At 46.2% G+C, this 25,751-nt stretch overlaps 1 protein-coding gene across 9 annotated transcripts in view; it reads right to left on the reverse strand.

Annotated features, from left to right (window-relative positions):
* The window catches only part of TNC (tenascin C), a 92,868-nt gene that overhangs the window by 31,647 nt on the left and 35,470 nt on the right, over positions 1 to 25,751 (reverse strand). For 3 of the 9 annotated variants that reach the window (XM_013046602.2, XM_004774062.3, XM_013046603.2), the window contains exons 5-14: positions 25,508 to 25,623; positions 24,672 to 24,828; positions 20,553 to 20,822; positions 19,137 to 19,322; positions 18,783 to 18,872; positions 16,869 to 17,132; positions 8,931 to 9,203; positions 8,091 to 8,363; positions 4,455 to 4,727; positions 1,831 to 2,100 (exon numbers count right to left, since the gene is read on the reverse strand). In XM_013046602.2, the coding sequence (XP_012902056.1) occupies positions 1,831 to 2,100; positions 4,455 to 4,727; positions 8,091 to 8,363; positions 8,931 to 9,203; positions 16,869 to 17,132; positions 18,783 to 18,872; positions 19,137 to 19,322; positions 20,553 to 20,822; positions 24,672 to 24,828; positions 25,508 to 25,623 (2,172 nt within the window). Of the gene's footprint in view, positions 1 to 403; positions 677 to 1,830; positions 2,101 to 4,454; positions 4,728 to 7,203; positions 7,477 to 8,090; positions 8,364 to 8,930; positions 9,204 to 16,868; positions 17,133 to 18,782; positions 18,873 to 19,136; positions 19,323 to 20,552; positions 20,823 to 24,671; positions 24,829 to 25,507; positions 25,624 to 25,751 lie in introns of all 9 variants that reach the window. The other 6 variants (XM_013046604.2, XM_013046605.2, XM_013046606.2 and 3 more) reach the window with 4 other exon arrangements.

The raw sequence follows: 25,751 nt of genomic DNA on the forward strand, positions 1-25,751 counted from the left end.
GGTAAACTTTGATTAGACCACAGGCAGATGATAAAGGGGATGAAACTAGAAACGATTATTCAAGATCAAATGGAAGGATGATTTAGAAATTTAACCAAGGCAAGTCAGGTTAATTCTATACAAACACACAGAGCAACTCCAGATGTGAGTGCCTATTTAGGAAAAAGAGGGTGATGCCAAAGTTCCTTAATTTGGGGTGAGAGTTTTTCTTTTCTTTCTTTCTTTCTTTCTTTCTTTCTTTCTTTCTTTCTTTCAAGTTTTGAAGCTCTGATTTGGGTGGCCCTATCAAATCTGAGAATGATCTGGAGGAATGAGGAGGATGAAAAATGGGTAATGAGTGATTTTTTTTTTTCACCCTCAGAGGAAGTTCAACGGAGAGAGAAGAAGCCATTGTGGCAAGTACCTGTGGTTGCCTGGGCCGTCAGAGTCTGAACACGGTGCCCGCCAATCAGCCCATGAAGGTGGGCAGTGTAATTAGAAGAAGCATTGAGGTTGGCGATGACAGAGCTGCGAGATGCTGCGGGCAGAGAGTGTACCACTGTTTCCTGGCGGGGGTCAGAATTCCTAATTTCTATAAGAAAGCTATCAAAGGTAGCCTCCTGGGCTTTCCACGACAGAGACACACTGGCCCAGGTCACATTTGAGACAGTGAGGTGGCTAAGGAGAGGTTCGGCTACTAAAGTAAGCAGAAAACAAAGAGATATGAAAGTGTGTCAGTTTAAAACACGGTTACAGAGTCAAAAACCAAAACACATAAGACTAAATCCATAAAGTTTTAGACCTCACCCTTGGATAAAGACACAGGTCCTTTGTTGAAACCCAGTTTGCGCCATGGGAAAAGAAGAGGTGGGGTTGGGTGGTTTTCTTCCCTAGGTCTCAGTGTAGTTGAATCTGGCCAGGACTACCTCTCCACCACCCCGGTGACAATTTGTAGTCTCACGTAAAATGAGGACAGACCCTCCCTCGGCCATGGGTAACTTCTGTGATAGACGATTTTGATGCTGTGATGTGAACTCTTTTCTGATTTACTGATTCACTGCCCCAAATGGGCTAAGAATGCTATTTTGAGTGGATAAGCCTCTCCTGTCTGAATTCAGATAGAGAATGCCCTTTTGCTGCATCCCAGAGAACATCTCACATAGTATGTCTACCACAGACAGTACAAATTTAAGTAGAGCAGTGTATGCTTTGGTTGACCAAGTTCCTTATTGAAACATGACTACTTCTATTTTTGAAATCAACCATTCACTCTCTGGGGGCAAGACAGCATGCTCGGGTCTTTGCTCCTAGAGCTGGTGATAGAATTGGGGCATTCTGGATGGCACAGCTTCCTCGTGCCCCCATCTGATTAGTAACCTGCTCTTTTTTTTTTTTTTCTTCTTTTGGACATTTTCCCAGTTGAAACAAAACAAATAGCACCAGTTTCATTAAATCATTGGGATACTTGGGTATTAGGAGGTCAACTAGGATAACACAAAATATAATTTTTAAGACCTCTTTGATTGATGCAGATGTCTTTCCAAATCAAGGACAACTCTGGATTTTTAGGTATGGAAGGGCAGAATGCTTTTCTCCAGATTCCATTCAACAATCTGGACCAGACTACGCTTAAGGCTGCATGTGTCCTGGTCAGTAATAGATCAGGCAGGGGACTTCATGGAAATGCACCATTGGGGCCGCTGTGGGAAGAGAGTTAGGTTAACCAGCCCTGCCTCCTAGAGAAGTTCATGAGCTGTGGCCTCAGCAGGTGAGAAGGAGCAGCTTCCCCTTGCCGAGAAGACTCCAGAGACCTAGAGAGAGGGAGTCAGATATGGGAGAGAGCGGATGTACCTGTGGTGGCCGAGGTGACGATCTGAGTCCGGGCACTGGGAGCGAGTCCCGAGAGGTAGATAACAAAGTGATTATTAGGGGGTAGCCCTGAGATGTGGGCGGTTCGTTCAGCACCAGAGATATTGTATTTCATCGTCTCCAAGAACCTATTGGAATCAACAATTTCAATGGTAAAGGTCTCGAAGGCCCCGTCGGTGGCTGTCCAGGAGAGATTGAAGCTCTCAGGAGTTATGTCAGAAACAGTTAGGTTTCCAAGTTCAGGTCCTGCGGCTGAAAAAGGGGGCAGGAGAGAAGAAAAAAAAATGGGGGGTTACTGATCAGGCTTGTGTTTTAAGACTGAGGTTGTTAATAGAACCAGGGCTGGGCAGAAGGATCTGCTAGTTCAAGGTTACGGTTGAGAGGCGGCAGGTGTTACCTGGCGGAGCCGGCGGGAGCGACACAGGGGATTTGTTAACAAGGGAAGACCAAGAGGAGGGTTGGGCAGTTAGATTTTTCTGCTCTGGAGCTGCCTTACGCGATCAGGCTTACTCAGGATCAGGCTGAGATCCTGAGTGGGAGAAGTCATCTAGATGATGTCAGCGGGAACTGCGAACTCAGATGTTTCGGGGATTCCCACGGCGGGGATGCTGGCCATCGCTCAAAAGATAGGTGTGCTGGCAGCTCTTAGTCTCTTGAATTGCACTCAGGAGACCAAAAGTTGCTTGGCACCCTCCTGGGGGTATCTTTTGCTTTGAAGGAGCTCCCATCTAGTTAAATGAAGACTGAGTAACTCTGATGCCGTTACCCTCTCAAGGTGGTACCTGGAGGCTTCTGCTTTTGTGACTTAAAGGGAACTGGCAACTCGTCAGCGTGGTTCTTGGTATTGTCACTGTATATACCCCTGACAAGGGCTGGCTGTTTTCATATTCTGTTGGAAAAGCTCGTCCTCTCTTAACGGCTTCTGCATGGGCCAAGAAAGCTACTAGTGTGTTGCCAACCAGGAGAGCTGAGCCGAGGCAAGGCATTCAGGCCGCCCTATTCGGCCAAGAAATAGCATTTTGTCTGGGAGACTGCCTCACCGATGTTTTGTCATGCGGCAGGAATAAACTAGGCAGAGGGCAAAGCAGAAGCAAGGTGGTAAGAGCTGATATTGCTTCTCTAACAGGGAAGAAGAAGGCCTTTCCATCTCATCAGATGTAGTGAGACACAGATCAGATGGAATTACGGCCCTTCTGCCCTCCTACCAATTCATCAGAAACAAGACTGTTGATATCATTAAAAAGGGGGAAAAAACCCCCCACACATAAAAGTACTATGGGCACCCAAACCACAAGGTCTGCAGGAAAGATCAGAAATGGCAAGTGATTTCTCTTGCTTTCTGGGGAGGGATGATTTATGATCCCGATGTCAGATCAAAGGGCCCTGGGTCCATGCTGGGTAGCCTCAGTTGCAATTCCTGGGCGTTTCAAGGTCATCATTCACACAGTGGCTGTCTGTATTACGTTTGCCTCAGCGAGGATTATTGACACGATTGAGGCTAAAATGCAGAGCGATGCTTTTGCTGGAATCAGGGAGATCGTATGGGTTTGCACGGAAGTTTAGTTGCCGTAACTATCTAAAAATGGGGCAGGCACCTGCAGAACCAAACACGATGGCCTCTGCTGAGCTTCTACGCAGTGGAGGCCTGGAGGAAGAGGAGCATAGGAGAACAGTGCTTGGGAAGTCTGCTCACTGCGGCAGGCTCCTGGGGGGCACTGAATGCCTTGCCACCTTGCCAGCTGGAGCCGCCGTGATGAGCAGAGTTTAACACACCCTCCTGGGTGGGCCCTGGGGGTGTGCCACGCTGAGGCCAACACTCCAGGGAGCACCTCTTGATTAAAAGAGCAAAAAGGGGCATCAGATCTTTGACATTCATAGCCCGGGACATTCCTTGCTTTGAATGCTGCTGTGTGGACTTCTCCTAATGAATGGCTTTTTCTTTGGTACTGTCTCTAGTCATAATTGTGTGATTTTTTTTTTCCTTCCCTTTTTGGTCTAGCTATTTGCTAATTTGGTGTCCTAACAATGACTCAGTATCTGAGAGAAGTGCCCGGAGGAGGGTAATTCAGTTCTCTTATTATACTCAGTGCATTTTAAAGAAACATTTAAATTAAAACATTTCTTTTAAATGCAAGAACCACAGTGCCCATACCCTTGAGGGGTCTGGGATAGTAAAGTACCGGTTTCCAACTTGCAAAAGGACTCTCTAAAGTAAATAATCTGTGCTCTACCAGAACTTACACATGGTGAGGGGAGGGGCGGCTTTTAGTTCTATTCTAGCCCTGGAGAAGAGAATTAAAACCATCAGGCTGTCTCCTGAAACAGAATGCCATCATTTGGAAAGAGAGGGAGTGGTAGGACTAGGTAAAGGCTGGGAGAGGCTAGAGGCTGGAGGTCAGAAAAAGCAATGGCTGTATCATTCATTCTCGAAATGGCCGGGGCTTGTAGACCGAGGCACAGGTCACAGGGCTGTCGCGCAGCACGCATGAGCAGCCGCTAAGAGGCAGAAGGAAAGGACTCAGGGAGAGAAGCTGACTTTCTGCAGAGTCTCTTGGAGAAGAAGCAGGCGCCTTGGGGAGGGGCATCGGCAGTGGGAAGGAAGGTACCTGTGGAGGCCTCGGCAGAGAGCACCGGTGTCCTATAGCCCCCGATCACCCCGTAGATGGTGACTCTATACGGGGTGGCGGCCTTGAGGCCTGGGACGTCCACAGCCCGCAGGCTGCCGGGCACCGTGAGGTTCTGAGCTGCCTCCACCCCATTGGCCTCCTGCACCTGAATGACAAAGTGCTCATAGGCCTGGTCAGTTGTGGTCCAGTTGAGTTGGAGGCCATCCCAGCCAACCTCGGTCACGGCTAAGTCCCCAAGCTGGGGGAGCTCCTCTGAAGAAGGACAGAGAGGCATCAGTCAGTTCTGCGAAGCACAAAAGGAAGAAACCAAACGTCCCACAGCCCAGGTCTACGGAAGACAGAAAGAGGTGGGAGAGTATTCCTGGGCATGTGTGGTCCTTTTTGGTCTCTGGGCATTTATTTCTAGCTTGAACACCCGTAACCTGGCCACAGCTTTCTTTAGGAGTTGCAAATGGCCAAAAAGGGGAAGACCCGCACGGCTCACTGAGAGAGCAATGCTGTCCAGCAGACCACTGAACAACCCACCTGGGAGGGCTCTCGGCGTGCAGGGCCAGAACCCACAGAGCAGCTGGCAAAGTGGGACTGCGGGTCAGGGTAAGAAGGGGAGGGATGGTTAAAAGCGAAGGCTCTGCAGGCAGCTGGGCCTTGGTTGGAACTCCAACAATGATATTTAACCACCGGCGAGTCTTGGACCTATCACGCAGCTTGTCCCTGAGTCTCACTCTCTTCATCTACAGAGGGAGCGGACAGTGCCCTGTCATTGGACTGTGTGATGCTTAAAGACCATTTACAACCCCCCTGAGGGTCATATCTGACCCACAGTGAGTGCCCCATAAGAGGCAGCCCAACAAACACATCACTGTTCAGTTGTTTCACCTTGGAGCTTCTCAGCGGTACTGGAAACAACTGTCTGCCTCGTTTCATGACTTCACGTAGGAGAGACTGTCCAATTGCTGGCCACCTGCTATCGGGCTGGCTTTATAAAGTGTCCGCTGTCTTGGTCTGGACAAGTCTGCTGTTTTACTCAGCTTTCAGGGATCAAATGTTCTGTGCTGGATTCTTGGCTCGGTTCTCTCCCTCCCACCTTCCGCGAGTACTTTGTGCCTGGATGAGGAATGTCTGCACTATGAAGCAAAGCCATTGGTGCGAAATGAGGGCTCACTTTTAATTAAAAGTGATTATGTTTTGCTTGGTAAATGGTGCAGAGCAGGGCCCACTATCTATCTTTCCACCACGTAGGAAGGACAGTTAATGTAGTTCTCATTGCTGATTTAGGAAGTCTGGATTCTGAACATGGCAAAGCCCACTGCCGAGGGGAACACCTTTGAGGATTAAATGCCCAGGCTCTTCTCCTTTTAAAGGCTGAAGGGGCCATGGATTCGAAGTTAGAAAAGGAATTATCTGTAGGAATTTGAGCCACAAGAGGTGCCCCTGAAGTTCTTATTCTTAGATGTAAGAATATCTCAGTGGTGAGCCCGAGCACACTCAACCTGTTAGAGGGGCTGATTCAAGCGGTACCACGTGACCGTGATGCTTTGGGACGCTGTCTGTGCAGGAAGTGCCCTCTGCCTCCCTCGCTCACTGAGAAGAGCTGTCCATTTATCTGTTGTGGAGTGGGGTTCCTGGTGAGATTTCATGTGCAAAAGGAGTTCTGTTGCTCAAAACAAAAGTTTACATGCAACAGAGACCGACCGCTAGCATCCTGTATCCAGACCACACGGGCCTCAAAAGCCCCTTTTGCTCATTTGGTCTGAAGATATTTCAAGCAGCACAGGACCATATAACCTGGCCAGCTTTGGTGGATTGGGACATCACCTTTCTCATTTTTGGAATCCTTCTACCGAGGACCAAATTTATTTGGTATATGTGAACAAGAAGAACAAATTATTTGAAAGAGGTTATATGGGTGGTATTATCAAAACACAGGATGTATAGCAAAGGGCATGGGCTGAGGGCCCAGCATAAAAACCCTCCAAAAATTTGGCTCATTTTCCCCCTTTCAAGCTATTTCTAAAAACCTCACAAACAGCACAGAATTTTCCTATAACAGATGCAGCAGCATATCTCCAGGGGACAGATTGAGATAAATTGTTTTTCCTCTCCACACTGAATGAAAAACATTGGAGTCAAATGTGACTGCTGCTCTCTTTTGGAAATGTGCTGGCTGTCCTGAGTGTCTGTTAAGGAGAGAATGAGAGACTCGGACAGTTTCAGCTGAAGATGGCCAGATCATTTCAAAGGTTATTCCATGGACACATGACTACCCGTTGGACGGCAGTCAGTGACTCTGAGGCCACTCATGATAAGATTTCTCTAGAAACTTTTGACCTTATTCTTGTGCCACAGCCCTACTATTTCTGCTATTTTCATTACGATATGTTGCTGCCTGATGTATTAACCTATTTGCTGTTCAGTATTTCCTACAGGATGTGAGCTTCACTAAGCACTTTCGGTCATGGTTTCATTCACTGCGCAGGACAATGTTCCGAGGTGGGGTATTATCTCTGAACTGAAGGCGAGGAAAGAAGGCTCAGACATGTCAAACGACAGACCCAAGAGCATTCAGCCAGGAAAGTGGACTTCCAACCCAGACCTTCCTAAGTTAGAACTTGCATTCTCACTGCCTGTCAGGAACATGGAGATGAAACTATGACGCTTGGGGAATGTTCTCTATCCCAAAGGGAGGTTGGCTCAGTCAAGTCCCTGGCATGGGAGGAGGGTCCTATACCTGTGACGACCTCCACAACAAGCGGCAGAGTGCTGCGGCCTCTGACCTCGCCATGCAGGGTGATCGTGTAAGGAGTCCCGGCCCTGAGACCTGGGATTTCCACGGAGCGCAGGCTCCCGGGAACCGTGAGACTGTGAGCTTCCTCGGCCCGGTCAGCCTCCTGGATCTCTATGATAAACTGCTCATAGATCCCATCAGGGGCCATCCAGTCCAGACTGAGGCCATGCCAGCCGACCTTGGTCACTGTGAGGTTTCCCAGATCTGGAACCTCTTCTGCATGAGGACACAGAGTTGCCGAGTTACTAAAAACAGGAACGGCATGCAAGGATTCGGGTAAGATGACCCTCCAGCCGAGGCTAGGCGGAGTCGTCTGGTGAGTGTTGATTACAGATGCGTGATTTACGGCAGGTGTGGAGCATGCTCTAACTGCGAGCACTAAAGCCAGAGTTTTTCTCTTTGGTCTCCGGGAATGAAAGACAGTTCTAGGAATTGTTCATAACTTCCATGCTTAACATATAAATGGGGCTTTAGGGAATCTTTTAGTGTGTTCTTAAAATGAGCTCACACCAGTTTTTTTTCCTTTTCCACTTGCAAAGTGTGCTTTCCAACTCCTTAGCTATTATGATTGAAACTTGCTTTGAAAGAAAAGTCACCTCTCACTTTTGTAAGGGAAGAGTAGGTGGAATTTTCCATGGAATTGGCTACCATGCTGGACCAGGACATGCCCAAATAAGGGCTAGGACATTTGGAGGGAAGTGGGGATGATTCACTGGTGTTCCCCGAGGGGAGGGGGGCACGGCTGAGCCCAGCTTACAGCAGGAAGAGCTTGGATGTCCCCTGAGCAGAGACAAGGGGAGGAAGCAGATTAATGGACTGGTTTAGAATACCTGTCAAGACTTCAACAGAGAGAGGAGTCGTGCTGAAGTCCCGCGTGACCCCACGGATGGTGACGCTATAGTGAGTGGCTGCTTTGAGCCCAGGCAGGTCCACGGACCTCAGTCCTCCCGGGACTGTGAGGTTCTGGGCCGCCTCGACCGCATCAGTCTCCTGCACCTGAATGAAAAACTGTTCATAGGCTCCTTCCGGAGCAGTCCAGTTGAGCCTGAGGGCATCCCAGCGTACCTCCGACACAGCGACCTCTCCCAGACCGGGAGTTGCCCCTGCAGAAGGACAAAGAATGAGTTTCATGATCAAATCACACAGCAAGATCCAGGTAACCTTGAACACCCGAGTAGACTTCATATTACTGAAAAATATAGGACTTTCTCTAGACAAACATGCATCGTGCAACTTCCTGAATTTGAGAAAGTGAGCAAAGAGCATGCGGGCTAGGAAAATATTTGTCATCTTAGTTCATTAAAGAGTTACCCCAACCCTCAGTGCACAGGGAGATTAATGTTCTGATTTTTTTTTTTCTCTTAAATATAATGCCTTCACATCCCTTCCCAAGAGGGAGTCCATGAAGCTCATGACCCCGCCGCTGGGGCTGTGGGTATCGTCCCCAGGCAGGGCTCTGCGCAACCCCAAAGGGTGTTGTTCACATGGGGTGCGCTGTCAAAGGTGCCCTCAGAGTTGTACAGCCTGATGGCTCCCCTTTATGAGACACCACAGCGCTATGACCTGGGGCAGGCCAAGTCCAGTCAGGAGTGAGTCGTGTCTGATGAGCCGTGGGTGATTTCCTGTTAGGGACAGCAGGAGCTAGAAATGGAAGCATGAGAGAGAGGTACCTGTGGAGGCCTCAGCAGAGAGCACCGGTGTCCTATAGCCCCCGATCACCCCGTAGATGGTGACTCTATACGGGGTGGTGGCCTTGAGGCCTGGGATGTCCACAGCCCGCAGGCTGCCGGGTACCGTGAGGTTCTGAGCTGCTTCCACCCCGTTGGCCTCCTGCACCTGAATGACAAAGTGCTCATAGGCCTGGTCAGTTGCGGTCCAGTTGAGTTGGAGGCCATCCCAGCCAACCTCGGTCACGGTGAGGTTTTCCAGTTCAGGGGCATGGCCTGAATAATGACAGAGATGGGTCAGTTAAACCCTTCCTCAAATTCCTCTCCTTCTGGGAACCCAGAAATGGCAAAGCCATTGCCAACGCTGAAAAGGCCTGCTGTGGGAGCTGGGGTGGGGCCGATTGCCATGTTTCTCTCAGTGTAAGCCCCAGTGCTATGGCCGCCATCAAAACATCAACAGAAAACTCAATATAATACTTATTTTTCCCTGTTGCCTCTTTGCCTGTGTCTTTTGGAAATGGCATTTTCCTCCTGACCAGCGTCCTGTGGATCTAGAAAACTCTACACATCCATGTTTGTAGTGTTCTAGGCTTTGGTTTCCATCATGGAAAGTGTCTGTCATTGTAAGGACAAGACCATAAGGAACAGCTTCCAGGCATTCCTAGGTTGCTGGGTCTAAGCTGCTCAGCCTTCTGCATTTTGAGAGAATTGGATCTTGTTTCCTTAGTCTCATCTAGAGGATCTGTTTTATAGTCTCTATGCTGGGATTTTTTGTCAGTTCTGGGGGCTCAAGTCAGTTTATATAAAACCACTTCAGGAAGATCAGAGATAGATGAACATGGTCCAAGTAAGGTTGTACTGAGGAATGGGACGAGTCTTTACAAAACAGTCCCTTACTGGAGAGAAAGACTGAGGCCTGGGACAAACCGAGGTTATTAAGCTCAATTAAAAGCAAAGGTGATCTTTAATCATCTCCTGTACACACAAAGTACAGCAATAACACACCTGTCTGAATATGCCTTCCCGGTAACAATTCGCCCAGGGCGGAGCTTAAGTGGGCTTTGCGTGACCTAGGAATAAAGGACTTCTTCTAGAAATGGATCCTGTAAACAATAGAGCAAGAACTGCCTCGAGCTCATTTAAAAGAACAAATTGTTTTTCCATTGGCTGCTAGTTTCAAAAGAGCCCTATGTGCCCATTAAAGGACACCTCTAACCTGAAAATCCTAGCTTGACTGGATGGAAGACATCCTTTCTGAGGGAAAAAATCTTTCTTTTCAAGAATCTATTTAATTCAGACTTTTCCAAGCTCTGGGAAAAGTTCTTCCTTAGTGTTTCACATTGACAAAGCCTGTACTCCAGCAAATCTTATTTGATCTGAACAGGGGTCTGCAAACTATGATCTGAGGGCCAAGTCTGGCCTATTGCCTACTTTGGTAATGAACTGTTAACAACAGTTTTTTTTATAGTTTTCAATGGTTGGGGTCAAAAATCCAAAAAGAAGAATATTTCATGATATATGAAAATACAAATGAAATTCAAATTTTGGTCTATATATAAAGTTTTATTGGAACAGCCATGCTTGTTCATTCATGTATTGTTGATGGCTGCTTTTCTGCTACAGGGATCCTTGAATAGTTGTGACAGAAACCTTCCAGCCTGAAAAGTCTAAAATATTTACTCTCTGGCCCTCTACAGAAAATGTTGGCCATGCCTCTTCTTGAACTCCATTCTACAGGCTCCTCATATAATGCAAATTCATGCCCTGAAGTTCACCTGAAGCAGTTCTTAACCACACAAATGTGATATTGATCAGAAAGATCATTTGGGGGAAAGAAAGGGAAAGTCAGCCATCCTTAAACCCACTGGCCCTTGTGAGGCCAAAAGCACTGCTACCGATATAACAGTTGTCTCCTCGACCTTGGGATTTAAGCACAACTAAAATCAAGAGTGTGTCCTTTTCAAATATTCTAGTAGTCCTCACGCATGAAGAGATATAGGACAAAAACCAATCGAAGCCACACTTCAAGGGTAGGGAGATTAACCCTATCATCCACAAATGCCCCCCTGTGACTCATCCCACTTTCCTCTCCTTTTCTCCTGCTGTCAAAACTGCTCGTCAGGAGCTTGGATGGCACTGACAATTTTCCTCTTTATGTGAATTAAGTCACCATCTCTCCTTCTCAGCTAACTGCTTTTAAAGCTGTCTTTCTAATTCAGACATAAAGCCTTTTTTATTTTTTCCCATGAAAACAATGTCAAGAACCATTGTTGCCGGGAAGGTGAGGCGAGGTACCTAACTGGGGCGGGGAGGAGGAGGTCAGGAATGGTTTTGGAAAGCTCTTGCAGTAAAGACGGATGCAGAAAGGACGGGAGAGGATGCGCAGTGGCAACTGTCTCTTCCTGAGGAGAACCTTCTCTTCTCTCTAGAATGGCTTTTTTATGCCACTGGCACTATTACATGACACCCCTCACGTCCTGCTCCCTCCGTTCTTACAGCTGACAAATGACTTCCACATAACACCATGTTGCTCAGTAAATATTAATAATCAGGGTAATATTTCCACCGAAACATTTGACTATTCTTCTACTTTTTTTTTTTTTTTCTTTTTTTAACAAGCAGATCAAGGAAGAGTATCAGTTTATCTTTAGCGAGCCGGGCTCTGACTGTTTCTGCCATGGGTGCTATCGGCGTCCCCCATCCCCACCCTTTCTCCCTAAACAAATGCTAGTCAGATAAGTAAAAGGTGTAACTTCAGTGAATAGAATTGAGATAAATTGAAGGGATAATTATGAAATTAGAGGGAATGCTGCAAACAAAAACACAGTGGACAATAGCTGAGGTGGGGACTAAGAAGTTTCACATAAATGCAAACTCTACATTTCAACAGCAAATGACACATTGGTGGCCTTACTGTCCCCGGAGCCCAGTGTTTCCGCTCTGTCATTCCACGCTGCATTTCTTGGCATTTCTTTATGAAAAGGCTGTTGTCTTTTTCCTTACAGCTGTGCACTGGCATCTACCCTCTGAACAATGTCAGTGGGCCTGGGAAATCAGAAGGTCGAAATCCCATTTCTATGCTCAGGGTGGGTTGACCAGCTGGCCTGGAGGAATTTCCGGCTGTGCCAACTTTAAACCTTCAGATGTGCCAACTTTAAATCTTCCACCATCTTGTAGATGGTGATTACTAAGTTCTAGCTAATTAGGAATTCACTTGCGGTGTTCACTGACGGGAGAAAGTGATTCTCCCAAAGCAGGTAGATGGCCGAATTCAAACCTGAGGACCCAAAGGGTGGAGTTAATTGCTTTGATCTCACCTTGCAAAGTCAAGGTAATTAAAATTAAATGCCTTGCCTGCCTTAAAACTTTTCAGTGACTCTTTATCACTGTCAAGAATGGAGTCCAAGCCCCTTAGCACGATATTCGCTGCCCTTCAAAGACAGTCTCTGATGATGTCTCGAACCCCATACCTTGCTGTTCTCCTACTCTATCTTAGGGCAGGACTGGAAAGCCTGTGTTTCACTAGTAGGAAGTGTCTCGTGCCTTCTCACATGCTGTTCCTCCTGCTGGAAATGTCATTACCCCCTTCCTCACTTCCTTTCCTCTTTGAGGACTCAGCCAAGTGTCACGTCTTCCAAAAGGCCTTCTCTGGTATCCATCTTTCCCTTTGCTCAGGTCTGGAATGGATCCTTGTTTCTGCTCTCATAGCTTCCCCAACTTCCCTCTAAAACAGACTAGTTATAGTCTTATAATTTTGGTGTTGGTTCTTTCTTTCTCTCTGCAGTGTGCCTCACGGTGTGCCTTCCTGTTCTACAGAGACACCAGCATTGTCCGACCCATAGCAGTTAAGTAATAAATATTTGTTGGAGGGTTACATATTTGAATAAATTCCATTTGCTCCATGAATAAATCAAAACGGTATCTCAGCAGAATGTTCCCTGTTACTTGCAGCTGTGACTACAAGCAAAATGCCACCGTTCTGCTTTCCAAACCCATGAGAACTACTGGGGTATCACAGATGAGTTCTTATGCTGGTAAGGAAAGATGCTTTCTTGGCCTTGTGTTTTTCATATTCTCTCTGCTCTATGTCCCTCCTGCTCACAGCAAATCCATGGCTTCACTTTAAGTGGGGTTTCATTGAGTTTATCAAAATATAAATGCAGGGTGTGGGGCCTGGGGGAGATGCCTGGCACACATTAATATTCCTCAACTTTAATGGGCTTCTACCTTTCTCTCTTTCCTTCTCTCTCTCCCTCCGTCTCTCTCCCGATCCTCCCTCTTTCCCTCCTCTCTTTCCTTCCTTTTCTATCTAGAGTAAGCTTAACTGAAGACAACAGAGTAACATTCCTTCCCTTAATCCTGAACAGGGGGAATTTGGGCTGTTAATGCAGAGGTAGAAGGAAAAGACCAGGAGAGTCAACAGAAACATTACCACTCTGGTGTAGCTAGAGCCTCATGAAGCCTCATGAAGCACATGTCTTATGCTTGGCCCTGTCTAAGGCATTGGGGATGGTGCAGCACTGGATAAAGGTGGAGTCAGTCAGGATGGAAACACCATTTCAGATTGGTGGCCAGAGAAGTCTGCTGAGAAATCACTTGAGCTAAATAAAATGAGGGGGATGCCAATGAATAACTGGGAGAGGAGTGGTATTTGGGCAGTAGAAATGGCATGTGCAAATGCCCTGAGGCAGGAGCAGGCTTGGTATACTCAAGGAACAGCAGGAAGGTCAGGGTGACCAGGGTGAAATGAACAAGGGGAAAAATGGTGGGAGTGAGGTCAGAGAGACTGGAAGAGACAGATCCTTTAGGGCCATGTAGGCTGTGGTAGGGTCTCTGGATTTTATTTCAGGTGTGATGGGCAGCTGGCTTACACGTACTTTTAATTTGGTTCTGCGTCAAGGAAAAAGTTTGCCCTTTGGCTCAATTCCATGGTTAGAGCTCTAGAATTCCCTGGGAAAAAAACTGCTCTGGGGACAGCCAATTCTGCATCTTCTCTATAAGACCCCTCTGCAGACTTGTGCTCTTATCCAGTGATGGGGCTGCTTGTGTGGTATGAGCGCCCAATCTTGGTTTCAGCTCAAGTCATGATCTGAAGACTGTGGGATCCAGCCCTGCATCAGGCTCTGCACTCAGCATGGAGTCTGCTTGAGAGTCTTTCTCCTGCTCTGTCTTCCTCTGCCCCTCCTGCTCAGGCCCTCTCCTTCAAATAAATAAACAAATCTTTAAAAAAAAGGAAATTAAAAAATAAAAAAAAGTTTCTGCCCATCTCAAGACTTTCCTGATGCCCCAAAATCATCCTGCGTTCCCGTTGAACTCTCTGTACCCCCAGCTTTAGCAAGTGGAGTGTTGTGTTGTTGGGCTGTGTATCAGCAAGTTCCTCAGCAGCACACATCTATCCTAATCCTAACTTATCTAGAATCCCTAGAACTTAGTGCACAGAGCTCAGCTGTAAACATTACTGGTCAAGTAATGTAGAAGACTTGAAAAGACAGAATTCGAGAGAAGGAAAGAGATGTCCACCTCACTTTTAATGAAATAAAACTGTCTTATGGAGAAAGCCCTATGGAAAAATATTCTGGAGACCATGGGGGAAGAGCCAATAAAAGGAACTCTGCACATTTTTTTTTTCCTGAAATGAAAGATGTCTTTAAATAGACAACGTGATTTTTTGGAAACCATATTAAGGATGTGTGGTGGGGGAAATGAAACCACTGAGTCTTTGGGATGCCAAAACTGGGCTTTTAGTTGGAGTCTAAAAGTAATCTCAGCCTGTGGTTCACTTGAAAACTTTTGTCTTCCTGAGCTGCTGAGGTCTGGGGCTTCTCCACTGGAGACAGGAGCTAACCTACCTACAGCCAGAAAGTAAAAGGATGGAGTAGAGATAGGAAAATCTTTGATATAGCATTTGTCAAATGCAGGGAAAAGTGGGAAAAGAGAGAGAGAGAGAGAGAGAGAGAGAGAGAGAAGGAAGAGGAGGAGAGGAAGTAGGAAGAACAAAGAGAAAGAAATGTCTTCTCTATTGTTTTTCAGGTTCATTTGCTGTCCCTTGACACCTTCTGACAAGCTCATGATTATAAAGTTGAAACACTCAAATCTCTACCAGAGATCTATTTATTCTGGATTCTATGTTGCTCCTCCTTACCTAGGATTGAACCATCCCTCCAGAACGCCTTGATGATCATTTCATAGCTGGGTGGGAAGCAGTGCAAAGTCAACAGAAGTGACCACTTGAGCTCACTTGAGATTCTGTGAAGAGGCTGCTCTTTGTCTACCAAATATCCCTTTTCTCTCTCTCTGATAAACAATGACAATTTTATGTGGGCAGCAACAAGCTGAGCCAGAAGATTACTTTTCCTAGACTTGCTTATAGCATGGGGTAGCCCATGAAATATGAGTAGTAGTTAATGGTGAAGTTTCCAGAAAGACTCATCTAGGAGGTACTCCTTGGTTTTGGTTCTTCCTCCTTCAGGATGCCTAGAACACAGATGTGAAGGCTGTACTGTGGCAGCCATATTGTGACATGGAGGTGACTTTGGGAATGGAGCTGAGGACTAAGAATGGTGGAACAGAAAAAGAGAAGGAGACCAAGTCTCTGATAACTTGGCACTATTACCCAAGACCTGAACCACCTAGCTTCAGATTTACCTTATGAAAAACCAACTTCCATTTTGCTGAAGTGACTGTTTTTTGAGTTCTCTGTTATTTGCAAGGGAAGGTACTCATAAATGATGAAGACTCTTCAAGGCCATTTCCAGATTTGCCCATCATTATGACCTCTTTTCTGCTTATTGAGATTGAGTTGGACAAACATCCCGGCTGTGACACTTTCTCCAGCTGACCCTGATTCTCCCAATCACCCCCTTTCCTTGATGGTGTTCAATCTAATATTCCCACTGTCTAATTTCACCCCACAGACAGTGAGCAGGAGCACAGGAGTGAAAATAACAATGCTAAGTACATGACTCACTTTCCCCTCCGATATCAGCACACTACAATGTATTGAGTGGGTTTTCTCAATAAAGACTAAATTGAGACTAAAGACATTCCTTGTCAAGCCCTGAAGAATTAAGATTTTCCACCTATACCTCTAGAATAGTTTGGGGCCACAATTCGTGCACATATTTTTAATACCAGGAGAATGGATTTTTTTTCCTGATTATTTTTTCAACTTAGCCACTGAGGAACTATGGCAGCAGGTACCAGGAACAGGATATTGGGCTAGAAGGAACACCGCACTTCAGGATTTAGCTGTCATGGAAAAAAGAAGTTTGCCTCTTAGAGACTAGGAGAAAAGAGAAAATGCGGAGGGCACTGTGCTAGCCTCCAAGGATCAGACGCAACATTTCAGGTAACCTTGAAAGGAAGCAGAAGACCTGAAATAAAGACATTCAGTGGGATGGGTGCTTGGCTGGCTCAGTCAGTAGAACACGTGACTCCGGATTTTGGGATCATGAGTTTGAGCCCCACATTAGGTGTAGAAATTACTAATAAATAAATAAATAAATAAACAAACAAAAAAAACATTAAGTGGGAAAAAAAATTATTACCAACACCTTGGTCATCTTGAAAAAAATAAAGTGAGAAGTAAATTAATTGTTAGGCTAAAGGAGGGGAAAAAAAAATAAGAAACGGTTTAAAAAACTCTGTAAAATGCACAAAATAAAATAAAATTTAAAAAAGCCCAAGACAAACACAAACCCCGCTGCCTTAAGTTCTCCTAGGAAGAAATATCTTAAAAAATGATAGTAATTTCCGAGCAAGAAGACTTCGCTGAATCAGCTGACAGAGGAAAAGAGATTTAAGTAGCTCCTTCAAAGCACTATGTAGAGAAAGTTGTGTGTTTTCCCACCTGGTTTTCCCCTGGGGAGACAGGCAGACTTCTGGGTCTGCAAACCTCAGAATCAGCAGAGGGTCTGGAGAGAGCTCAGAGGCTGACCTCACCTGTAGATGCCTTTACTCGTGCGGGTTTGCTCTTCTGTCTGCCCTTCTCGGCGATGAGGAGGATGCTGTATTCCTTCCCGGGTTCCAGGCCTCTCAGGACATAGGACGTGGTGTCTCTAGGAAGCTTCACATCCACCGGCTGGCCAGAGGGCAGGCTATAGTTGAGGCGGTAATGGTCAAATTTGGCTAAAGGCCTCCTCCAGAGCAGGGTCAGGTTGGTCTCTGTGGTTTCAGAAACGCGTAGGTCCCTGGGTGCGTCCATGTCTGGGAGGAAAGCAGAGAGATGTCCAGGCCTTAGGCTGGGAGGCAGGGCTGCTTTGGGCTAAGCATCCCAGCTCTGCCCTACAGGGGCTGTGTGGCTGCAGGCAACTTCCTCATCTGGGTCTGTTTTCATGTTTTGGAAGATTAAAAGGGATATAGTGGTATATGTCCATACCATGAAATACTACTCAGTTAAAAGCATCTAAAAAGAACTGACTGTTGACACAAGGATCAATTTGAATAGACCTGGGACCTTGAGAGAATTACATGGAGTGAAAAAGCCTCTCTCTGCAGGTTGCATTCTCTGTATGATTCCTTCTATGTGGCATTCTTGAAATAACAACAGCACAGAGATGAAGACTGGGGATTGCCCAGGGCTAGGGAGAGGGGGAGGGAGGGAAGGAGTTGCCCGTGGCTATAAAAAAAAAAAGGGACAAAAAAAAAAGGGACAAAAGCGACCCTAGTGATGGAACTATTCTGTGTCTTAACCATACCGATGGATGAAAAAAGCTGCTCAGGATAAAACTGTGTAGGGCTAAGTACACCCACCAACAAAAATGAGCTGCATGTACTGTCCGGTGAAATATACATAAAGCTGATAGATTGTGTCAATGTCAGTTTCCTGGTTGTGATATTGTTCAATGATTACACAATTGTTAGCCATTGGGGGAAACTGAGGGAATCCCTCTGTATCATTTCTCACAACAGAATGTGAATTGACAATTACCTCCAAAGAAAAAGATAAAAAAGAGTGTGTGGGGCAACTGGGTGACTCAGTCAGTTAAGCAACTACCTTCCGCTCAGGTCATGATCCCAAGGTCCTGGGATAGAAGCCTGCATCGAGCTCCCTGCTCACTGGGGAGACTGCTTCTCCCTCTCCCTGCCGCTCTGCCTACTTCTGATCTCTCTCTGTGTCAAATACATAAATAAAATCTTAAAAAAAAAAGTGTGTTTGTGCAAGTGATCAGCATTGGGTCCTGCATAATGGGGAAGCTCCATGAGGCATGACCTTCATCCCCTTTGCACACCAGACCCATTTTCTTCACAGTGACTGGGGGGAGGATGGAGGAGGCTGGTGGAGAACTAGAGGGAAAAGTTTTCTTTTAACAAATTTTCCAGGGGGGGGGGGACTTGAGCAAAGAGTCAATGGCTTCAAATCATACAGCTCCTTCCTCATCGCCCTCTGCCAGAGCCTGGAGCTTCAGGATGAAAGTAAGAGCACAGTCTGTCTGAAACTATGTTCCTGCTACCTACTGTCTGTAGGACAAGGGTATAGTATAAAAGTCAGGTGTTTCCTAAAAAAAAAAAAAAACCTCCCAGATGTGTTTTGATCAGACAGTGGTTTATTTAAAAAAAAAAAAGAAGAAGAAGAAAGAAAAAGAACTGATTATGAACTTTAAAAAAAGTTGGCAGGTTTCTTATAAAATCTGGTTCCAATTTCTCATAAAAAAAAAATCTCATTCCCCTTTAGGATCATTAAGATGCGGTGTGGTTATGTTACTTTTGAATTGGACATCTGGGATAGATGATCCTAGGGGATGCTTTCTCCTCTGTGCATCTACTGTTTCTTTCCAAATAGGTTTTCTGCCTCCTGGGCCCCAGCGTGTCTGCCAGCGCCAGCCCGGAGGTGGTGGGGACCAACGACTGTCTTACCTGTGGCCGCATTGATGGTGGCTGGGTCGCTCTCCTTGTCAGCCTTCACAGCAGACACTCCAATCCCATATTCAGTTCCTGGCCTCAAACCTAAGGGAGAATGTGCAGGTGGATATTTAGCCCCAAACTGGGAAAACTTTCCGAGGATCATGAAGACAGTCCTGAGCTGTCTGTCACTGCACCCTATGATCTCTCAGTGTCTGGTATGTTCTACAGCCTGTCTCGCTGAAGTCCAAGTGAGAGAACTGCTGGGACTGCACTTCTTTCTCTCTGTGGGGGGCTGCAAAATGGGGACATGCCCCACCCCTCCCAACCCAGTGTGTGGGTGGGCTGGGTCGGGGAGGCAGAGCTCACCTATGAGCGTGGCTTTGGTGGTGGCTTGCTGGCTCCGTGGGACTTCGACCTCGGCGTGGTCACCTCCCGAGATGGGTGCATACTTAATTCTGTAACTGTCAGGGGCCGCCTTGCCGTTCTTCCATTCCAGGGTGATGCTGTTGTCCGTCTGGGAGACGCGACGGAGATTCCTAGGAGCATCCAGGCCTGTTTGGAAGAGGAAGGGACATTTGCATTGAAAATGCTAGGCGCTAGGAGAGTGGGAGTCTGAAAATTCAAGCTAAGACATGCAACACATGCCCCTGGAGAAAAAATGGCAACACCCCCTCAACTCAGTACCCAACGGACAGATCTAACAAATACTGCATCTCAGGCACCTCTTTTGCCCTTATTTTATTTTATTTATTCGTTTACCTTTCCCCATTATTAATGTGTGTGATACTCTAGTCATTTTCATGCTCCTCAGATTTTATGCTTAAAAAAACTACACATAGAGGCGCCTGGGTGGCTCAGTGGGTTAAAGGCTCTGCCTTCAGCTCAGGTCATGATCCCAGGGTCCTGGGATCGAACCCCACATCTGGCTCTCTGCTCAGCAGGGAGCCTGCTTCCCTTCCTCTCTCTCTGCCTGCCTCTCTGCCTAACTTGTGATCTCTGTCTGCCAAATAAATAAATCTTAAAAAAAAAGAGAAAAATACACAGAAACTTACAAATAAGGTAAGTTTGAATGAGTGTAAGAACTGGTATGCCGTGCCCATCGCTGTATTTCTAATAATTCATAAGTTACTGAGCTTTGAAAAAATATTTATTGGCTCAATGATTGATGGATCTGTTGGGACTTCTAAGAAAATGCCACAGGGGTGACTGGCTGGCTCAGTCAGTATGTCTCCGTTTTCAGCTCGGGTCATGATCTCAAGGGCCTGGATGAAACCACATGTTGGGCTCCATGCTCAGCTGGGAGTCGGCTTCTGGGTTTTCTCTCTCCTCTCCCTCTGCCCCTACCCTCACTCATGCTCTCTCTCTCAAATAATAAAATCTTTTAAAAAAAGGAATGCCAGAGGCATCTTTGTTATTCATGCTTTCCATAAACTGCGTTTTATTATGGAAATATTTACATGAATTTTATTTTAATCAGAACTTCTTTTACCTGAGATTGTCAGACCAGCACTTTCCCAGTATGCTTTTGTGTGTGTGTGTGTGTGTGTGTGTGTGTGTGTGTGTTTTAGAAAGTTATTTGGATAGAGTTTTTTTTTTTCCTTGAAAAAGTTGATCAATTGCTACAATATTTTAAAATAAATATTTAAAGGAATGAAATTTCCCTTTCTACTGTCTATTTCCATTTCCACTGTCCGAGGAGCCTGGAAGGACCCCAGTGGAGTGGGATGGATGTCTCACAACCCTACTTTCCCTTCTGGCTGTTCACCGGAGAAGGCCCACTACCTGTTGTGAAGGTCTCCTTGGCCGGGTTGCTGGACATGTCACCTCTGCGGGAGATGAGGGACACCTCATACTCGGTGTCCGGCTTCAGGTTACCGATGGAGTACTGGTTCTCATCCTGGGTGAGATCAATGGTGGTGCGGTCGCCAGGCACATCTTTGATCCCGTAGGAGAGCTCAATGCCATCGATCTCGGCCAGAGGCTTGAACCAAGTGATCAGGGCTGTGGTGTCCGTCACATCTTTCACCTCGATCTGGCTGGGGGCATCCAAACCTGTGACAGGCAGACAGCAGAGTGGTTTCAGAGACTGGGGCCGGCGGCATGGGCTGAGCAGAGAGGGGTTTGCAGCCATCCAGCTCCATGCATGGACGGATCAGTGTCTACTAACCATTCTACCTTCTTTTGTCTTTCTGAGTCTTCATTTCCCATTTGACAAACTTTAGATAGGCAGGATGACAACTACCTTGCAGGGCTTGTTGTTATTTTGAACAGGAAAGGAGATAATATTTGCAAAGCACCGAGCGCAGAGCCTGGAGCATGGCAGTCACATGATAAGTGGTCGTTGCCCTGTTACTATTATCATTTCCATGCTCATGAGTTAAGAAACGAGCTTAGGGGGGCACCTGGGTGGCTCAGTGGGTTAAGCCGTTGCCTTCGGCTCAGGTCATGATCTCAGGGTCCTGGGATCGAGTCCTGCATCAGGCTCTCTGCTCAGCAGGGAGGCTGCTTCCCTCCCTCTCTCTCTCTCTCTCTGCCTGCCTCTCTGCCTGCTTGTGATTTCTCTCTGTCAAATAAATAAATAAATAAAATCTTAAAAAAAAAAAAAAGAGGGCGCCTGGGTGGCTCAGTGGTTTAAGCCGCTACCTTCAGCTCAGGTCATGATCCCAGAGTCCTGGGATCGAGTCCCACATTGGGTTCTCTGCTCAGCAGGGAGCCTGCTTCCTTCTCTCTCTCTGCCTGCCTCTCTGCCTACATGTAATCTCTCTGTCAAATAAATAAATAAATAAATAAATAAATAAAAAAGAAACAAGCTTAGGGCTTTTTTCAGTTAAAAAAACATTAATTTACATCTGAAACTATCGATGTACTGTAAGCAGGTTAATTGAATTTAAATTTAAATTTAAAAAAATAAAAAAACAAAAAAACATTTATTTAGTCTCTCTGGCTTTTTAAATAAGCAAAAATCCCTGAATGGCTGATCAGAATTATGGAGCTCAAATGGGAGGCCACCCCTGGCTTACCCGGGTATGGAGAGTTACTTGTGAGGAAAGAATTCAGGCAGAAAGCCATGGCTTGTCCCAAGCCTCACCATCTTTGTGCCTTCACCTCAGACTCCTCCTGTCCCACCCAGCCTTGTGCTCTCACGTGCGTGTGTGTTGTGTTGTGACAGCAGGTGCGGCATGCTGTTTCTCCCCTCCTGGCCTCTGCACTTGTTCTTCCTGAGATCACCCCTCCTCCTCGAAAAATCTCTTAGTCATCCCTCAAAACCCCACTTAACCTGTCACTTCCTAACGAGATTCCTCTTTGACCCTTGTAATCAGGTGAGCACATACACCCTCCTCAGCAAGTACAAAGGTTCAGTTTATGTAAGACGGGTAAGTTCTAGGGATGTGCCCAACAACAAAGGGACCGGAGGGAATGCTACTCATGAAGAGAGCAAATCACATTCTAAGTGGTCTTAGCACAATTAAAAATAAGAGGAAAAAAAAATAAGAGAATCCAAAAAAATAAATAAATAAGAGAATCCTAATACACTTTTTTCACTGTTCTGTAACATATTTTTCTAGTTTATGTATTATTCAACGTAGATAGGGTCTAAATTAATTTATTTGGAAAGTGGGTCTTTGACCTCCTTTTCATCCCCAGCATATGTTGGACTTTGTCCTTTATGTCTGAATTCTCTTTTTCTAATTACATAAACAATTTCAATGCAAACATTAAAACTGAAAATTTGGCAAATGCCTAAAATTAAAATATGAAGGCATCCAGTCAAAATTTCCTTGTTTCTTCAATTTAAAAAGAGCTACGTTTGTGTTTTTAGCACTGGTTTAGGAAACAATTAGGAAAGTTCCTTTCCAATGAAAGGAATTTCAGTGTTATATAGGGAACGAGGAAGAATAAGTCCTATCTGACTGGGAGAAACCTGCAGAGTCTATCTTTTGAATTCTAAGCCTTCATCCATCAGTCTCAGCCTACAGACAATGAACCCAGAGAATGCGCAATGAAAGCAAAGTTACAATTCAACAGTGAAGCTGCCTGTCCCGTGTTCTTATGGGTGTTAGCAAGCACCCCGACCACACCTGCTCCTGTCCTTAGCAGCCCTTTCGTAAGAAGTCAGGATTGAGTCGAGCTCACTGATCACCCCCGCATCTCCCAGATTTGGATCCTTGAACAGAGGGACCTAGTACTGCTGTGGTTTACTACATGCCAAGCCCAGCGCTCTGTCTTGTATGTCTTAACTCTCCTGACAACCCTGCAAGGACACTATAAACCTATGTTCCTGATGGCCGGTCATAGGCTTCAAGAAGTAGAACTTCGCAAGGTAATGTGAGCCTCGAAGCTGGAATTCATATTCAGGTCTGTTTGGGTCCAAAGCCCATACGCTTGCTCCTCTAAATATGAACGTCTCTCAAAAGCGTCTAGGTGCCAGAAATGGTTGTAATACAGCCTTATACAGATACCAGTGTGAAGGAGCCAAAAATGCTTTGTCACCCAAACTTTGAGATCCTTTAAACCTGGATAAAGTTCAGCCAGCAGTGAAATGAACACGGAAATATCTGTCCCTCAGTGCTGATATTTATGTGAGACTAGGGAATTTAGGTGTTCGGATGTTTGTCCTGCAAGAAGAATAAAGCAGTTAATCCCCAGAAGTAAATTAAAAAACGAGGGGCAGATAAATGTGTTTTGGAGTTTTGGTGTGCCCTCTCTACAGCAGGCAAGCATTTGCTGGATCTTTTCTACGCCTTTCTGGTGATCTAATGATTTTTTCCTGTCGATACCTGCTCTCTACCTACCACAGAGGGATGGTGTCAGAATGATGGAAAACACTTGTCTATAGAGGAGACAATCTAGGGGTTGGCTCTGAGTGAGGCAAAGTGTGCAAATATTTAAATGCAAGATGTTCTTTCTTGTCATTAGTCAATAGGTTTAAATTTTCCAATAACCTCCTGCCAAAAAGAATCAATCCCTTAAACAGTTGGTACAGATGCTATCTCAAAGAAGATGGTGAGGTTTCCCAAATGGTGATGCAAAATAATTTTATTTATTTATTTATTGGTGTTCAACATTTGGCTTCTTGGTAGAACAACTCCAAATCCAGATTTTCTTTTTCTTCCTCACCAAAGGATCTAGTAGTACCAAATTCTATTCTACCTCCAAGTTCTGAAATCTTTATTATTGAGTGACATTTAACGTGTGTTCCTACTGGAGATACGGGATAAACATTCTACGTAGACCAGCGCCTCATCAGTGCCAGTGGAAAAGGGGGTGAGAGTTATAAAACTGACCCTCACTGACAATTTTGACCCTGTGGTGGCCCCCAAGTGTTCACCATGTGGCATTTGTTAAACTGATTTTGAAGCCCTAAGCCTTAGTTTCTACTCTTGAAAAAAAATAACAATAATACTTGCCCAACCTCTTTCCCAAGACCGGTGTTTCAGATTAGATGATGTGGTAGGTTATTTATAATGGTCTCTCTTACTGATCCTCCTGTACCTGTGCCTGCCTTGATATGTCACTCTGAGGCTCCTTTCATCAAGGGATGGATCTGTTTCCCGCTCCTTACATCTGGAATGGCCTTGAGATGTGCTTTGATGAAGTGAAACAGGGCTCAGCTGCTGTGTGAGCAGGCCCAGGTTGGCCTACAGAGGCCACTCGAGGCCAACCAGCCCCTAGCCCACACAGATGCAGAAACAAGCCCACTCCAAAACAGAATTGACCAGCTGAGCCCAACCCCAAATCAGCAATGTGTTGTTTCAAACCACTTAAGTTTGGGGCTTGTTCTTTACATAGCAAAACCTAGTTGATGCAGAAGCTCTGTAAGAGGGAATGTTATCCAGAGGAGGCAATGTGGGGCATGGTCAGCTTTATCACAGGGTCCGTGCTATGAAAGGTGATACTCACGGGTGGTGGTCACCCTCTTCAGGCCCGGGCCCCGCGTATTGTTTTTCACGATGTGCAGAGAGATCTCATATTCTTGCCCGGGAGCTAGGCCCGTCTGCCGGTAGGTGGTCTCTGGCCTCCTCAGGCTTTTGGTGATCTCTCCCTCATCTTCTTTATTCTGAAAGACAGGAGAGAGTCTTGGTAAGACCTAAAGAAGGTTCCAGCCTCTTCTCCTCTGTGGCTCACTCCTTCAGCATCCACTCCTTTGCTGAGCTCTCCCTAGCCAGCAGATCAGCGTGGCAGAGGATGCACAGAGGATAAGGACGCCTCTCGAGTTGGCTTCTGCCTCTTGTAAACCTCTGTACTCACTCCTTGGACACTCAAGTCAAGGGCCAGAATGTGAGAGCCAAAGCAGTCCAGCGCCACAGATTCAATCCTTCTTTTGACAGTCTGGGAAGCGAGCAACAGAGAAGTTGTGGGGCTGTCCCAATGGCTGGTTAGTGCCAGAGCCTGGGCTCAGACTCAGGACCCACTTCCCAGAGAGAAGGGATACTGCAGGTCAGATATGCATCTGGAGACAGAGCTTATTTATTCTCTTCTGAGTAGATGTTTTCCAGACTATAAGGAGCAAGGGGACAGCTCAGCATCTGTTTGAGCTCACAGCCCTCAGGGCTATGCTTACTGACTTCTTAAAAATCACTTAGAATGTATTTGCAGACATGCAGGGACTAAGTAAGCACACCCCTGTCTCCCACCAGAAGTGAAGGCAATAGCGTTGATATAAAAAGTCCGTAGAGCTCCCAGATGATCTTTCTGATCCTCGAGGTCAAATATGCCCGCTCCTCTGTGCCCCTTACCATATTCCGAAAGATGATCTCCCACGTTTCAAAAGCAATGTCCAGAGGATCCCACTCCACTTCCACAGATGTCTCTTTGATGGACTTGAACTTTAGGCCTTCAGGCGCAGGCAGGTCTGTCAGGAAGAGCAGAGGGAAGGATGGCTGAATGTTGGCGGTGGTGGTGGTGGTGGTGGGGTTGGCGGTGGACAAAGCGGTGATTTCCCTGAACCCCACCGGTGGGTGCCCCACCCCTGTCAGAGCT

The sequence above is a fragment of the Mustela putorius genome, unplaced genomic scaffold (genome assembly GCF_011764305.1).
Source record: "Mustela putorius furo isolate JIRA1106 unplaced genomic scaffold, ASM1176430v1.1 tig00537301_pilon_pilon_pilon, whole genome shotgun sequence".
In the NCBI taxonomy this organism is placed as follows: domain Eukaryota; kingdom Metazoa; phylum Chordata; class Mammalia; order Carnivora; family Mustelidae; genus Mustela; species Mustela putorius.